Below are 18,043 nucleotides of genomic sequence, written 5' to 3'. Positions count from 1 at the left end.
ACAGCACATCCGAGTCCCCAGGACAGACTTTATGGATCAAGATTCAAACTGTGATCAGCTCTCCCGAAGCTGCATGTTGTGCACGTCTCGCTGCTTGTTGAATTTGGAAGAGTTACTCTTTTTTTAAAAAAAATTTTTTTTAAATTGATTTCAGAGAGGAAGGGAGAGGGAGAGAGAGAGAGAGAGACATCAATGAGGAGAGAGCATCATGGATCCGCTGCCTCCTGCACGCCCCCTACTGGAGGGGGTCGGGCCTGCAACCCGGGCATGGAATCAAACCGTGACCTCCCGGCTCAACCACTGAGCCTCGCCGGCTTGGCCCGTTCCTTTCAAAGAACTTATGGTAGTTAAACCAACGTAAACAGAAATGGAGGTTCGAAAACTTAGACCCTCTTTCATGCTCCTTATCAAAAATGAGTGTGACTCAACGGAAAGAAACAGCACACATCAGAAAGCACAGTTATTGCATAATTGGGGATCTTTCATCTGCCTAAGTTTTAAAAAAATCACCCTCCACTGTTATTTCAGGGGTCAGAAGGTTTCATTTAATCGGCTTAAATAATCGGTTCCATGGGGGCCTTTTCTGTTTTCTCAGTGGAATTACTAGCCAAGTCTCCTCGTGCGTCAGGCCCTACGCTCATTCGTCTTTCCTTTCCTCCACGTTACCACGTTTTCATCATATGTTTATTTGTGTGATTATTTGTATAACCTGTTTCCCTTCCACTAGATTATGGGTTCCACTGGGAGAGAAAGCATATCCACCTTCATTTACTTCCATGTCCGTAACGCTTAGCACTATATCCAGCATACAGTAGATGTTCAATACATGAGTGAATGAATGAAAGAAAAGAGAACGTTCAGTTCATTCAGTGCAATCCTGTTAGTAATTAATTCACAGCATATATACGACTCCCGAGATTAAACTAAATGCCCGGTGACCGGAATTGAGTTCTTGGGAGGATGGGGCTAAGAGAGGAGGAGAGATTGAATGACCTCCCAGGAATGGCGTGAGTTGGATGGTGGTTCTGAAAACTGGCTCAGTTCAGCAGCTCGGTCAACCCTCTTCTGGTTTTTCAAGCGTTTCTTTTCACACCTACCTGGTCACTTCCACTTCGTGGGAGGGGTTCATACAGTTTTCATATGTCTTCGTCCTTCATCCTCCTCCTCAAAAAAAAAAAAAAAAAAGGTGCTGTCAGCCCTCCCCCAAATTTGGTCATCACACTTGCCATGTCTTCTCCATGTAATCCATTATTCTGTTGAAGTTCATGACCTAACCACACCTTTTTATTCAGAGCTGTGCTTCTGTTTTACATCCGAGACATTTAGGATAGCGGTGCCTTTTGAATTTTGATCAGAAGCTTAAACAGATAGGCCTCAATGTTACCTTAATGAATATATCACACACACACACACACACACACACACACACACAAACACACAAAATTGCCTCTTCCCAACTCTGTGACAGCCCATGCTGTTTTGTCCTAACCCCGTGGTCGGCAAACTGCGGCTCATGAGCCACCTGCGGCTCTTTGGCCCCTTGAGTGTGGCTCTTCCACAAAATACCACAGCCTGGGCGAGTCTATGTTGAAGACGTGGCGTTAGAAGAAGTTTAAGTTTAAAAAAATGTTGCTCTCCAAAGAAATGTCAATCGCTGTACTGTTGATAGTTGGCTCTGTTGACGAATGAGTTTGCCGACCACTGTGACCTAACCCATTTCTTTTTTTTTTATTTCGTATAGTCTGTCTATGGTTTACAAAACGATATTCGAAGTCACAGTCCTACCCACACACCCACACCAGAAACGAAACCTCCCACAGAAGATGAGTTACAGGAGCAGGTGGGTCAACCTGTACAATGGCCTATTAGTTAACGGTTTGCATAGTAGCCGCTATGAAAATCAGACAGTGAATGTTTAATAGCAGGTGTTTTAAACGCTTACTTGTATGGCTGACTGTTTCGTAAAGAAGAATTTTCAGTTAAAAAGTAATGAAATTGTCTCATTGTAAAGGTATGTAGTCAAAACTCCTCTATATGTAACTCCCCAAGTCCTTCATTCTCTACCCAGTTTTTTAAAGTTGCATGCACTAATTTATTATTGTGTATTCCAAAACTGGTCTTGCAGAATGAGAAGACAAGAGGTTGGCTACGTGGCCATGGCTTTACCATGTCCAGTCATGTGACGTGATTTTCACAAATGAGTGTTTATTCTTGTTTCTACAGTCTGGTCTCTATATCTATACGCCTCTTGAAGTTTTCCCTTATCAACGCTGGTGTAAGGTCATGGTATATACCACATCTTGTTTTACCAATTGATCAATAGTTTCGTCTCCCGAGTAATATTGCAAAGCAATCACCAGTGTCTCCTATCAAATAATAATTAACCTCTTGGTAGATTCAGTCCTGGGGCTTTTCCCCTTTTTGATTCTTTTTTTTTCTTATATCTGTTTGTTATATGATTTATCAATAATATAATACATTTTTCTAGTATATTTACAATCCTCATGAAGGAAAAGTAATTCAGATAAAATTCTTATATGTTTTATTGATTTCAGAGAGAGGAAGGGAGAAGGAGAGATAGAAACATCAAGGATGAGAGAGAATCTTTGATTGGCTGCCTTCTGCATGCCCCCCTAACTGGGAACTGAGCCCGCTCCCCGGGCATGTGCCCTGACCAGGAATTGAACCATGACCTCCTGGTTCATAGATTGACGCTCAATCACTGAGCTATGGAGGCTGGGCAATTCAGATAATTTTAAATGAAAGTCTCCCATGTGTGATTATGTCCATGGGGGTGTTGGAACTGTTGGTAAAATTATTCTCAAAACACATTATTGATGCTTCAGGGAATGGTATTAGGAAGTAGGTTATATTTTGAAATTATAATAACAGATAACAAATGCATTTATACTCTGAATTCAATATTTAGGAAGTAAAATCAGATTCTGATTTGGTTGTTTACCATGAATACATGTTTAAAATCTTTATAACACTTTCAACTGACCCGTGTGGCTCAGTGGTTGAGCATCGACCTATGAACCAGAAGGTCACGGTTCGATTCCTGGTCAGAGCACATGCCCGGGTTGTGTGTTAGATCCCCAGTGTGGGACGTGCTGGAGGTAGCTGATCCATGATTCTCTCTCATCATTGATGTTTCTCTCCCTCTCTCTTCCTCTCTGGAAACCAATAAAAAAAATATGTATTTACAAAACATAAAATGTTTATAACACTTTAAAAGAAAGTTACATCTTGTTAAAGCAGGCAGAATATTGAAATTCATTGCTGTTCTAAAGCTATTGGTTATATTTACACTGAAGCAGATTTTAATTTTTTAGCTCTTTCAGATCTCTCTCATTTGATTTATTTTTTAAAAATATATATTTTTATTGATTTCAGAGAGGAAGGGAGAGGGAGAGAGAGATAGAAACATCAATGATGAGAGAGAATCATTGATTGGCTGCCTCCTGCACACCCCCTACTGAGGATCAAGCCAGCAACCCGGGCATGTGCCCTTGACCAGAATCGGACCTGGGACCCTTCAGTCCGCAGGCTGATCCTCTATCCACTGAGCCAAACCAGCTAGGGCATCATTTGATTTTTTTAAACAGACTTTGGATTTTTACTGATGTAGAATATGTTCTTGTTTGGAATTTCCCCGTTTATCAGATATTAGAGCTGAAAATTGTGAGAATCTCGCTACTTATATAACTATTTATTTAACTCTGTTTTCAGATAAACTATTGGCAAATACAGTTAGACAGACATCGGTTAAAAATGTCAAAAGTTGCTGATAGGTGAGTATTTGGAGATGTCCATATGCACTTACACTTTTTATCTGACAGTGAAATCTGATAAAAATGGTATAAGAACTGTTGGACAGGGAGCTGAGATAAGTGATTGGGACCCTGTAATAAATGTTATTTTGTTTTTTCCTCATTTATTTTTAAATATTTTTATGGATTTCAGAGAGGAAGGGAGAGGGAGAGAGAAACATCAATGATGCGAGAGAATCATGGATCGCCTGCCTCCTGCATGCCCCACACTGGGGATGAAGCCCACAACCCGGGCATGTGCCCTGACTGGGAATCGAACTGTGACCTCCTGGTTCATAGGTCGATGCTCAACCACTGAGCCACGCCAGCCGGGCTGTCTTGTTGCAGTTTAAATTAATTATAGAATGATCCTTATTGTCTTACATCCCCAGAGATCCAATCCTTGTGCAACCAGAATCAGATACAGAAGATAATTCCAAGGCCCTGAATCTTCTCTCTCCTCCTGGGAGAAACGACCCTTTCAGCTTCTGAAGTTGGCCTTTCTTTCAGTTCACACTGAGTTACTGCAGAACTCCAAAACTGGAATTAAACTCAGATCTTATATTTTTTCCCATTTCTTTATTATTTACATCTGTTCTTAATAGCATTCGTGTCCTGCACTTTGAGGCATTGTCAAATCCTACCTCTTCAGCGTTTTTCCTCTCTTCTTCTTATTTTTATTTTTAAACGCAGATTTAAAAAAATTTTTGCTCAGCGAGTCACTCCCCTGTTACCTAATTCCTATAAATACTTCAGAAAAAAAAAATTACTTTTTAACCTCTTTTCCACGTTGGCTAAAATCAGTTCAGCGGCGGGCGGACTGGTCGACCAAGGATCGGAGCTGACCCTTAGCCCTGCCCTTCACACACTGACCTCTTGTGCCTAGTTTATTGTAATGGAGGGATATTGACTCCCATGGCGTAGGCATGGGGAGGGATGGAACCCTGGGCCACATTGGTCTTCCGAGAAGCACAATAAGTGAATGCACGTGTAAGTTTATTGAAATGGGAAGACTGCCATTGGGGTTCATGCTGGAAACCAGCAAGCATGCCTTGGCCATACATTTTCATAGTGTCCCTTACTCTGGGCTGGTTACAGCCTCAGCCGGAGAGCTAAGGGAGATGAATGTGTTTCTTCCCTCCAGTCTGCTAAGCTACACGGAGCAGTATTTAGACTATGACCCATTTTTTGTGCCGCCTGACCCTTCCAACCCGTGGCTGTCCGATGATACTACTTTCTGGGAACTTGAAGCAAGGTAAGTGTCATTTTCCCTTCCCTCGAAATCCTTCACTTATTTCAGGGTTTGGGTTAAACGGGAAGAATCCTATAGCTGGGTAGTGGTCACCACAATTTTACTCTGTGTCTCCATTAGCCCATGGTATAAAGCTCTTATTATAAAGGTAATGGTTTTGAACCTCAGGTATTTGAACTTGCATTAACATTTGCATTTCCAAAAGACTAGTGCAGAATAGAGGTATAAAGGCTTAAGGTAGACCAGTCAGAATTGGGATCTTTGGTTCTTTAGCTTATTGTCTTAGCTACCTGAAAATCCCACGTAGTCACAAAGGCCCATGTGTTCAAGTAAAAATGAACGCTAAATCCATACTTACTTAAGCCCAGTATAATTATACTAGAGGCCCGATGCACGAAGATTCGTGCAAGAATGGGCCTTCCTTCCCCTGGCTGCCGGCACCGCCTTTGCTCCAGCGCGGAGCCGCCTTTCCGCCTTCCCACCCTGTGTATGCAAATTAACCCGCCATCTTTGTTGGACTAATTTGCATACTCACTCCTGATTGGCTGGTGGGAGTCGCGAAGGTACGGTCATTTTGCATCTTTCTCTTTTATTAGTGTAGATGCCTGTATACATTCAATTTTAAAACAAAAGGACCTTACTCTAAGAGAAATTGGCAAGAGACGGACTTCTTAAGAAAGCCAAAGCACCACTTAGGACTCCCTGGTTTCTTGCACGAGCCAGGAAAGAATTCTGTTACCAGTGTCGACTGAGGGATGAAGAGACCGCTGCATGTCACTTCATAGAGGGAGTCTTTTGTATCCTATAGCACTTCTCCAGCTTGGATTTGGGGCCTTTCTCTTTCTTTTACCCCCATGCAGTGCTTCTGACATGCTTGAGAAGCACAGAGCTCTGGATTGGTAGGTTCTAGATGTCACAGATGAGGAACTAGCTAGAATCCCAAAGTGTTGATAACTCCCCCAGGATTAGGCCACACATTTCATTGGCAGCGGAATCATCAACGAGGACTCAGGCCTTTCGGTTCCCAATGCATTTTTTTTCCCCAGGACAACATGCCACCATGCGACTGCATTGGGGGGTGTGGCTATGAAATTGGGCTGTCGGGTCAGAATGTCTGCCATTTACCCCTGATTTCCAGTCTGTCGTTGGCAAGTGGTAACCCTCTCTGTGCTGCGATTTCATCGTCTACAACAGTGGTTCTCAACCTTCCTAATGCCGCGACCCTTTAATACATAAAGTTCCTCGTGTTGTGGGGACCCCCGACCATAACATTATTTTCATTGCTACTTCATAACTGTAATTTTGCTACTGTTCTGAATCGTAATGTAAATATCTGATATGCAGGATGTCTTAGGCGACCCCTGTGAAAGGGTCTTTCGACCCCCAAAGGAGTCGCGACCCACAGGTTGAGAACCGCTGGTCTACAAGATGAGAATTGAAATAGTACCTAGCTCATAAAGTTGTTGAAAGAAACTAAGAGAATCCATATGGTGAAAAAATAACATTAAAAGATCCATCCGATGCTCAACGGACCTCAGACTTCATTATTGATGCCTATAGCTTATACCTCACTGCCATTTCATTCAGTCATCAATCTGAGATTTTTTTTCCCCCTGAAAGTTCAGTTAAAGACGGGAATGTCAAGACATCTATGGTTCTGAGAGGAAATGTCATGGCGGAAAATAGGGCTTATACTGAACGGAATGTGTTGGGTTTGGTTTTGTCTCCTCTAGCAAAGAACCGAGCCAGCAGAGGGTCAAGCGGTGGGGCTTTGGCATGGATGAAGCATTGAAAGACCCCGTTGGGAGAGAACAGTTTCTTAAGTTTCTAGAGTCAGAATTCAGCTCCGAAAACTTAAGGTAAGACGTGTTTTTCCGACCGTATACTGTAAGCCAGAGATACCGCCTGTATCGTGCCTGGTTGTGTAGGATGTAACAGATCAATGACTCTCCCACCAACATCATGGTAATGACAGGAGCCCATTGAAGTCCTGCCACTTGATGGAGGAAGAAGAAAAAAAGATAAAATGAGGCAAAGTCTGTCCAACATGATCAGTCCCTAGTGGTGGCATATTTTTACCCTGTCTTTACAGTATACATTTTGTGCATTTGAAATGGACTCCATAAAGAAGTGTTTGGCAAAGTGGAAAATGGCCAGTAGTATTTCTGCAGTTAAATTAAAACATCAACTACTTATGAATAGTGGTCTTCCTTGCATATGGTTTCTCAAGTAAGGTCTACAAAAAGAGATCGGGTGCTAATGTCAAATAACTTGAGCCCTGGCTGGTTTGGCTCAGTGGATATGGCGTCGGTCTGTGGACTAGAGGGTCCTGGGTTTGATTCCGGTCAAGGGCACATGCCCGGATTGCGGGCTCCATCCCCAGTAGGGGGTGTGCAGGAGGCAACCGATCAGTGATTCTCTCCATCATTGATGTTTTTCTCTCTCTTTCTCCCTCTCCCTTCCTCTCTGAAGTCAATTAAAAAAAACAACCCTAAGTTGGGGGGGCGGGGGAATAACTTGAGATGAACTGGGGGGGCAACTCTTTTCTTTGCACATTGAACACAGCCCCAGGCAGTTGAAAGCCGTGCCCCATTAAGCTGCTGGTGAGAGAGGGATCCATGTTCCACCCATCTGTTGTAAACATCATCCCCACATACTTTTGAAATTTTTCTAACTTGAAGGACACCTGGAAATTAAATTTTTCAGTGTGAGACAGTGTAACAGACTTTAGTAGCCCCGTTGAATGATAACTTTCCGCTCCATGAGACTGTTTTTCCATGAGCTCTTTCATTCATGATTCTTTCGAAACACCGTGCCCTAACTTCCTTGCCCATGACACACGCCGTCCTGTGAAATTGACTTACTGGAAGGTCTCGGCGTTCGTTTATTTTCATAGGAACGAAGCCGAGTGCCAGGCATGGTCACATTCTTGGGGGGGGGACGTTAGCAGATACCAACAACAGCGCGTTCAGGAACATGCTGAACTTGGACCGTCGTCCCACGGATTAAGCAAGATGAGCGCAGACAGAACTGGGAGGAATTTCACCGTATCCGTGTGCCCGCCAGGAATTGTTACAGAACCATCAGATTTCTGCTGCAGAATCTCTGGGTGGCAGCTTCCTACGCTCCTTCAAGTTCACGAGGAGCTTCTCAAGGTTCTGAGAGCTACAGTTGCTAAGGATTTTATTGAGCCTGCCGAGTAACATTTTCTCTATTAAGGTCACATCATCACTTATTTTTTTATACAATCCTATATAATAAAAGCCTCATAGGCTAATAAGAGTCCGGTCAACCGGTCGGCCGTTCAGCCAATCCAAGCGTAATATGCTAACGATATGCTAAGGCCGCTCAACCGCTTGCTAGGACGTGCACTGACCACCAGGGGGTTTATTTTTACCCTGTCTTTACCCATAAAAAATTTTTTTTATTGATTTCAGAGAGGAAGGAAGAGGGAGAGATAGAAACCTCAATGATGAGAGAGACTCATTGATCAGCTGCCTGCTGCACGCCCCACACTGGGAATCGAATCCAGGACCCTTCAGTCCACAGACCAAAACTCTGTCCACTGAGCCAAACCGGCCAGGGCTAACCATTTCCTATCTCAATAATTCCGTGCCCACTAATTTCCCTGCTAAGGAATTGCGTATAAAATATTACATCTATCACATGTATGTGACGTGTTTCGATGCCCCTGCAAACGTCAGCCTTTCAGAGGGCTGCCTGGGAGGGCTTTGTGCTTCTGTCATCCCATCTCTCTCTGCAGTAAAAAGCCCCAAATCAGCTACTGCCCTCATTTCCCCAGCGAGGGCTGTTCTGAGCTGAGCCCAGAGCTCTTTTACTCCAGGAACGCTTTGCTGTAATTCCCTTGCCAGGCAGAGCAGAAAATCCGCTCTGTGCTGACCCTCATCGCTCCGGTGGACACAAGGTCAGAGATGACAGGACAAGGCTCGGCTTTATCCCCCCATCGTATGCCGTATGTCACTCACCCTGGTACCCTCTAAGCCCCAGTTCCTCTCTAACGAATGGGTATTGAATGTTGCCACTCGGCTTCAATAAAATGGAGGTTGCACAGGACCGGGGCTCTGGCAGGTCCACTTTTTTTCCCCCAAGATATTTTTATTGACTTCAGAGAAGAACGAAGAGGGAGAGAGAGAGAGAAACATCCATGATGAGAGAGAATCATGGATCGGCTGCCTCCTGCACGCCCCACACTGGGGATCGAGCCCACAACCCAGGCACGTGCCCTGACCGGGAATCGAACTGTGACCTCCTGGCTCATAGATTGATGCTCAAACCACTGAGCCATGCCAATGAGTCTCTCTCATCACTTTGAACAGCAAACACTTACATTATTTCCTTATGAAACATTTTACGCCTTTGAATACAACTAATTAAAAAAAAAATCAGTAAAGGCTCCATGTAGGAAGCCCTGAGAGAAAGTGAATTCATTCTTAGGCATCCATGTGGATTGTATGAGCGCTCGATTTTGTAAGGCTTTTCAGACGATGAGACATTGTGCAACCAGACCATCAATGGGTCCGGGCCGCTTGTCACGGCTTGAGCCAATTCAGCAGAGACAGGGGTGAATTCTATGTGACCGTGTATTCCAATCCTGCCAGAAGCAGGGGAGAGCCGCAGGGCACCCACAAAAATCCGCTCTGTACCCACCATAAGCCAGCTGCTTATATTGGGTAGAAGAACAAAGAATACGTGGGAAAGTGCACGGAGTGGCCAGATTATGATGATCTCTGAATGCATAATAATCTGGCCACTCAGTGTGTGTGTGTGTGTGTGTGTGTGTGTGTGTGTGTGTGTGTGTGTGTATATATATATATATATATATATATATATATATATATATATATTAGAGGCCCGGTGCATGAATTCGTGCATGGGTGGGGGGTCCGGCCAGCCTGGCCAGGGGAGGGGACATGGGCGGTTGGCCGGCCTGCCTGCTGGTCGAACTCCTGGTCGAGGGGACAATTTGCATATTAGCCTTTTATTCTATAGGATAGACACTGAGTGGCCAGATGATTATGCGTTCAGAGATCATCATCATCTGGCCACTCCGTGTAGATAAAGGGCAAATGGGTAGTTTCTGATGCAAAATGGTTCATTATTTCATGATAAGAGGCAGCGCCCGGATGGGGAGGAGGGGCCGCATTCCCAGGTGAGCTCCCAGGTTTCACATATGCAACTCCCAGCCAGGTGAGACCGTGCCTTCTGTCCTCAGAACAACGCCATCGCGGCTCACAGAGCATGATGACTGTTCCTTACCATCCTCGCTGGCCCCCCACATGCTATTTCTGCCCCCACCCACGGGAGTGACTGCTCCGTGTCACGCCCCACGCAGGTTCTGGCTGGCGGTGGAGGACCTGAAGAAGAGGCCTATAAGGGAAGTCCCCTCGCGGGTCCAGGAAATATGGCAGGAATTCCTGGCTCCGGGAGCCCCCAGTGCCATCAACCTGGACTCGAAGAGCTACGACAAGACCACGCAGAACGTGAAGGAGCCCGGGCGGTACACCTTCGAAGACGCTCAGGTGGGTGCCCGGGGGGCCGCGCGTTCTGTCGCACGCGTGCTCCCACGGAGCGGAGGGGTGGAGGTGCTTGTATGTTGTTTTTCTTGTCATTGGCAGCTGTGTCTGATCCTCCAGGGTAGGTCACTGTGTGTCACCTAACTCCCATTGATCTGTCTAGGAGAGAACAGAGGCCCTTGAGCGTGACCTGTTTTGAAAAGCCTGGGAATGTCCTGTCAATGTATATGGTTTTATGTGAACATTTGTGGGTTTTTTTGTTTGTTTTTTAAAATGTATTTTATTGATTTTTTACAGAGAGGAAGGGAGAGGGATAGAGAGTTAGAAACATCGATCAGCTGCCTCCTGCACACCCCCTACTGGGGATGTGCCCGCAACCAAGGTCCATGCCCTTTACCGGAATCGAACCTGGGACCCTTCAGTCCGCAGGCCGACGCTCTATCCACTGAGCCAAACTAGCCAGGGCTGAACATTTGTTTTTATGTGAACATTTGAAATATTTGAAACCTTTTCCTTCATTTTCTACTCTGTCACCCATTATGTGAGCAAGCATTTATCCAGAGTGGCGGGGGATAGGAATGAGGGGGGTATGTGAAGAGATCATCCAAAGACCTTGTATGCACATAGGCATAACCCATGGACACAGACAATAGGGGGGTGAAGGCCTGGGGGGGTGGGCGGGCTAGAAGGGGTCAATGAGGGAAAAAAGGGGACATCTATAAAATCAACAATAAAGATTTTTAAAAAGTATAAAAATAAATAAATTCTTTGGAGATTTAAAAACAACAAAGTGGCCCAGCCTCAATAACACGTTTAACCCCTTCAGGTGTCTTTCCATATGGAGACTCTGAGACACTGATATTTCTAAAGGATTTATTATTGCCAATAGTCAGAACTAAATTAAATTGGCTTACGATATGCCACACTCAAACCCGTTTCGGCACTGAGGATCAAGTGGAATGCTAGACTCCGGCACTTATTAATTTTCCAAGTTAACGTTTTTAGTCTGCAAAAAAGAAATGAAAGGAAATTTATATGACGATATTAACTTCCTAAGTCAAAATTTCAGGTTTTTTTTTCTTCTTTTTTCTCAAATTGGACAGACTCTCCCCCTTAAGAACCATTTGAATTTCCACTTTCTCTAATAAAATATTATTCTCAAGAAGAAAAAGAAACTTGTAATGAGAGGCTATTATTTCCTCATGGTGTGTTGCGACTGGCCCTTAAATCAGAACACGCCTCCGTCATAGTTTCTTAAACCATCTTTAGAAAAGAATATTCACTCCAGAAAGCATGCTGTATGTTAAGTAACAGTGTTACTCAATAAAATAAAGTACAGGTCATGAGCAGTGAGCCACGCAAATGCCCTGCCTTGATTTTACTCCCAGTTGAAAATATTTCCTCCGCAGCTTTGGTTTAAGGAGGCGAACTACTGAGTAGGAGGCGAGCACAGCTAACTGAGCTTCCGTTCCCCCTCTGTGCCAAGCTCTTCCATGTGGAAATAATTCCATCCTGCGGAGACACGAGCAGGGACCAGGATAAGAACTCTGGCCTTAGCTTACTTCTCTGCTTATTTATTTTTATTTCAGTTCAAGATGAAATTCCCAACATTTTTTTCTGGAGCCAACAACGTGTAAACTGTTTGGCATAACCTTTCTGAAGCGGTAAAAAGGAATATTTAGCCCTGGCCGGTGTTGCTGAGTGGTTAGAGCGCTGGCCTGCGCACTGAAGGGTCTCCGGTTCGATTCCCGGTCAAGGGCGTGTACCTGGGTTGCTGGTTCCATGCTGGCCCCTGTCAGAGCACGTGCGGGAGGCAGCCAATCAATGTGTCTTTCTCACGTTGATGTTTTTCTCTCTCTTCCTCTCTCCCACGCTCCCTCTCTCCCCGCCTTCCTCTCTCTAAGCATGTCCTCTGTGGGAATTTTTTAAAAATGGATGTGAACATGGTTACCAGTCTTGGTGAGGCCTTGTGAGGGCTAAATTAACCAATGTAGGCAAGCACGCAGAAGCGTACCTGGCATAGACGCCAGTAGGTTTGAGTATTTGCTCTGCACAGCTCCATACTCTGCTCAACACTCACCATTCCTTTCCTTCCCACAAGAACTCTGTATTCTGCATTAGAAATGAAAGCTGAGAGAGACGGGTACATGGGCCCACATTTGTACTGTGTGACTGAGATCTGTAGCAAGAGAGCATCCGAGTCCCAAAATGCTTGCCCCCAGAACAAAGACTTGATTTCAGTCTTACAGCTACAAACTGATTCGGCTTGACATGCACCAGATGCTTGGCGAGGAACCTTGGGCTAGAGTGAGGATTCCTCCTGACGTTTTGAAGTGGGTTCAGAGGGACTCCAGATGATCGCGGGTGTGTTTGAGACTAGGGAAATGGAGTCACTTCTAAAATTATATGTTTTCTCCAAGTAAGAAGAGATTGGGAACTCCAGACACTCTCAAAGGGCTCAAAACGCTACATTGACCTGGCGTAGTTGGAAGCGCTAGCAGATTGATTTATTTTCTTTTTTAATTTTTTTAAATATATATTTTAATGAATTTTTACAGAGAGGAAGGAAGAGGGATAGAGAGTTAGAAACATCGATGGGAGAGAAACATCGATCAGCCGCCTCCTGCACACCCCCTACTGGGGATGTGCCCGCAACCAAGGTACATGCCCTTGACCGGAATCGAACCTGGGACCCTTCAGTCCGCAGGCCGACGCTCTATCCCCTGAGCCAAACCAGTTAGGGCACTAGCAGATTGATTTAAATTCCCAAATAATCCATGGAAACCAACAACTTGATTTAGAATCACTTTATGACACTCTGTTAACGAAACTCCATTTTTTTTTTTTAAAAAAAGGACTGGGTCTGATTTACATTCCCAGTAGCTCCTCAGCCAGTTTTAAAATTGATTTATGAATAACATAATGAATTTGAGGATCTGCTTGTTCTGTCAACAGAAGGTATTCTCAGCAGCGGAATCATGCTTTACTTCTAGCTGCTTCCGGATGGGTTTTCCGGCAATCTGTTGTCTTCTGATCACGGCACCTGGTTTCCCCTGAGAAATGATGAAGCCGAGCCCTAACCGTTATTTCTTTTCAGGAGCACATTTACAAATTGATGAAAAGTGACTCATACCCACGTTTTATACGATCCAGTGCCTACCAGGAGCTTCTACAGGCGAAGAAAAAGGTACCGGTTCTTTGTGACCTTTTAAAATCGGGTTCTCAGTTGTAATTCCTTGGAGTAGTGACCTTCATGGGGCCCCGGGGAAGTGGACAAAGGGTAAGTGAACACACCCCGAGACCCTCCCCAAACCTTTGCCTTTTATAAGAGCCATTTAAGTTCTCGTGGCTTCTGTTTCTTGATTGCTTATTTTCTTTTTTTTGTTTGTTTTGTTTCTGTAGATGTTCTTGCTTTACAAAGTTTTTTTTGAAGCTGTTTTTCATGTTTCATGTTAGTCTTTTATATGCCTAGTTCAAAGAAATAAAAAAATTGCAATAGCCCGGCCGTTGTTGTTCAGTGGTTGAGCATCGACCTATGAACCAGGAGGTCACGGTTGAATTCCCGGTCAAGGGCACATGCCCAGGTTGCAGGCTCGATCCCCAGTGTGGGGCGTGCAGGAGGCAGCTGATCCACGATTCTCTCTCATCATTGATCTTTTTTTCTCTCTCTCTCTCTCCCTCTCCCTTCTTCTCTGAAATCAATAAAAATATTTTAACAAATAATAAGAAAATAAAAATAAAGTCATTAATAAAAGGAGGCCTTCCTTGGCAGCTCTGGCCCCTCCCGGTCCCTGTGGTTGAGGTCATGATTTGGTGTTTTATCATTTCATCTCCTCCTCTTTCTGCTCTGTTTTCTTGCTCTCTCTCTCTCTTTTTTTTTTTTTACGTTCCCTGTTTCCCTTTGCCTTGCCCCACCCCGCACGTGTAAGTCGGAACCCTCCATGGATCGCAGAACATCTTTTGAGAAATTTGCGCAGAATGTGGTAAGTCTCACTTGGGGAGGAACTCCACATCCTGAAGTCCAATGAGGCCGTGTCCCCAAATTCTAACCCCGTCTCCCACTTGGATGAAACAGCCAAGGTGCTGCCTTGATTCAGATCCAGAACTTGGTTTCTCATTCCCCTTGGGTCTCAGCCCTTTCCAGGGTGGCTAAAGATGTCCCATATGGAAAAATCTCCATGTACCAATGGAACTAAGGTTTGCCAAGAAGCCTATATGATAATACGTGAAATGAAGAAATCATGGTTTGCTTACATTTTTTCTTTTTACTCACCATATCCCTTTCTTTATGAAAGAGAGTGCATGCGTTTCTATGATCTTGCCCTTGGCTTTTTGTAATGTTTAAAAGATTAAGAACAATGAGCGGGGGTTGGTGGGGGGGCTGTGCTTTCTATGTCTGTAGGGAGAAAATGATCTAGAAAGCAGTTGACAGCCAAAGACTTGGTACGAATGGTGGCCGGTGACAAGCTCTGCCCCTCATGGGCCGGCCACCCTGCCTCTCTCCTCCTTCCTCTTTCAGGAAAGCTGTTGAAAGTTGTTGCTTAAATCATTCGGGAGGCCACTTGTTTTTATGCCACTGTTTTCTCAGTCTCTAGCCATGTGTTTTGGTGATATATTTGTGTGTGTGGGGGAATTCTTCCTCCTTTGCTTTCCTTTGTATTGTGCCAGTGCCTTTGAAACTTTCTCGTGTGAGCTCAAACTAAAGCCTTGAACACATTTATTTTTATAGGGCAGGAACCTCCCCATTTTCCCATGCCATAAAAACTGTACACCAACACTGAGGGCCAGCACTAACCTGTTATGAAAAGAGGTAGAACTCTCTTGGTTTCTACTCCAGTTCGTCTGCATTGTCTGTGGAGTTGTGTGGTTAGCTCCATGCTGCTCTGTGTGTGCGTGTGCGTGTGTGTGTGTGTGTGTGTGTGTGTGTGTTGTGGCTTCTGTGATGGCTAGTTCAGTGGAGTTGTGTGTGTGTTGAAACGTCAGCCAATTGGATTCAACGGAGATGTGGTTTTTGCTTCTAGTTGCCTCCCAGGGTCTTTGTGGTGGGGCATGTCAGTCAGCTGTGTTTACAAATTGCATGTTGTGACCGTGTGCAGAGATTTGGAAAGACGGTAAAAAGCAGTGTGTATACTTGGAGCATTCAATGGGGTTGCACAAAGTCAAGCGCTGGGACACGCCGGGCCCCGGGAACGAATCCCATGAAGAAACTTGCCACCATTTTGGTGGGACCTGTTGCCATCTCTGACCGTTTGTGTAAAATGTCACCCCGGGAAGGGAAGGGAAAAGAAACGCCTCAAGACGTTGGCGGAGAGAGGGGCACCGTGCTCCGCATATTGTGTAAGAATTGTTTCCAGTTCATCCTTTTCGAATAGAATGCCGACAGAAAATGGTCCGTGAGACGAGAATGGAAGTTTCAGGGATAGAATTAAAAATAACACTGCAACTTAAGGAAGATGGGAAGGGGAAGCCAAATGGATGTCTTTCCTCCAACACCATCCCTGATTCTGACCAAGTTCCCCAACTCTTAAAACAGCATCCCATTGGTTTGTTGTTTTGATGCTTTCCGATTCCACATATAAGTAAAAGCATAGGGTATTTGTGTTTCTCTGTCTGACTTACTTCTTTTAGCACAATACCCTCTAGGTCCGCCCATGTTGTCATAAATGACAAGATTTTATTATGTTTTTGATGAATAATATTTTATTATATATATTACATGTATTATATATATTCTATAGGCCTGGTGCACGGATTCGTGCATCAGTGGGATCCCATGGCCTGGCCTGCGGGGATCGGGCCGAAATCAGCAGTCTGATATCCCCCAAGGGGTCCCAGAGTGCGAGAGGGCACTCTGCAAAGTTGCTGTCGCTCGGCAGCTCCTGCATTGAGCGTCTGCCCCCTGGTGGTCATTGCATGCCATAGCTACTGGCCGGTCGGCCGGTCGCTTAGGCTTTTATATATATAGATCTATATTTTCCATCTCTTCTTTATTCATTGAGCTATCACTGGACACCAATATTGCTTGCATATCTTGGCCATTGCAAATAATGCTGCAATACACATAGGGCTGCAGATATGTTTTCAAATCAGTGTTTTCATTTTCAGGGGATGGGTGGGTGGAAAAGGTGAAGGGGGAGAAGAAGTACACACTTCCTGTTATCAAATAAATCCAACACTGAGATAGAATGTACAGCACAGGGGATATAGTCAGTAGCATCACAACAACGTGGTATGGTGACAGAGGATTACTCAGTTTATTGTGGCGGTCACATTGTAAGGTACATAAAGGCAGAATGACTCCATTGAACAACTAAAACAATACGCTGCACTATTGTATGTCAACTATACTTCATCTTATTTTCTTTTTGTTTTTTTTTCATCTTTATTGTTGAAAGTATTACATGTGCCCCCTCTGTCCCCCTATGTACCTCTTCTAGCCTGCCCCCCCATCCCTGCCCTAGGCCTTCACCATCCTATGTTTATCTATTTTTATTTCATCTGACCCTGCACATTAGGTATGATCATATTCATTATTTTTTTACAAGTGAGAAAACTGAAGGGTCAGAGGAGGGACATAATTTGCCAATCTGGCACTGACCCAAAATTTATTTTGTTCCCAAATTCCTTCCCTCCCCACTGATCACCTTGCTCCTTGGGTGACATTCTCCTCTGGAGGCCGAGCCCATTTTCAATTCGTGTTTATTTGTAGAAGTTTAGTTACCTGGCCCAGCATATTGTTATAACCTGGCTATAGAAATAGCAGCACAAGCCCTGGCTGGTGTGGCTCAGTGGATAGAGCGTCAGCCTGCAGACTGAAGGGTCCCAGGTTCGATTCTGGTCAAGGGCACATGCCCAGGTTACAGGCTCGATCCCGGGGAGGGGCCATGCAGGAGGCAGCCGATCAGTGATTCTCATCATTGATGTTTCTCTCTCTCTCCCCCTCTCCCTTCCTCTCTGAAATCCATAAAAAAAAATATTTTTTAAAAAATGATAACACAAGCAGATCAGGAACTGTGAGGAGGAAGGTTTTGTTTTGTATCCGTACAACTTTAGAACTTGGGGTGTATTTTTTTTTCTGGTTGAGTGCTGTAGATTTTATTACTTGAGATTCCAGGTATATTCCTATAGATGAGCTACCTTAGAACATTCCTAGAGCACCCTGAGTAAGTCTAATGGATAAACTTGACATTGGGTTTCCTACCGGAGCGATTACCGACAAACACACAAAGTGAGTCTGGACAAGGATGAACTCTTTTCTCCTCCTTCTCCTCTTAGGGACCTGAAACTCATCCCATTCATCATTTTGTTGTTGGCAGATACGGTTACCCACCTTGTTTTATTGAAACTGAAGCGGCTCGTGGTGATAACTTGCCTGAGAAAGCAATTTTAGGTGCATCGATTGCTCTGAGATGTACCAGACTGTGTAGCCTGTTTAGGTTGGACCA

The 18,043-nt window shown here is 44.5% G+C and overlaps 1 protein-coding gene across 1 annotated transcript in view; it reads left to right on the top strand.

The window, feature by feature from the left end:
• Positions 1-18,043, top strand: part of RGS7 (regulator of G protein signaling 7) — a 132,422-nt gene that overhangs the window by 108,371 nt on the left and 6,008 nt on the right. Inside the window, exons 11-16 of the mRNA XM_079763825.1 lie at positions 1,742-1,840; positions 3,733-3,794; positions 4,957-5,067; positions 6,798-6,923; positions 10,418-10,604; positions 13,696-13,785. Coding sequence (XP_079619951.1) covers positions 1,742-1,840; positions 3,733-3,794; positions 4,957-5,067; positions 6,798-6,923; positions 10,418-10,604; positions 13,696-13,785 — 675 coding nt within the window. The remainder of the gene's footprint in view (positions 1-1,741; positions 1,841-3,732; positions 3,795-4,956; positions 5,068-6,797; positions 6,924-10,417; positions 10,605-13,695; positions 13,786-18,043) is intronic.

The sequence above is a fragment of the Cnephaeus nilssonii genome, assembly GCF_951640355.1.
Source record: "Cnephaeus nilssonii genome assembly, chromosome: 23".
Taxonomy (NCBI): domain Eukaryota; kingdom Metazoa; phylum Chordata; class Mammalia; order Chiroptera; family Vespertilionidae; genus Cnephaeus; species Cnephaeus nilssonii.
The sequence above is the reverse complement of the archived record's forward strand: the minus strand, read 5'-3'. Positions and strand labels throughout refer to the sequence as shown.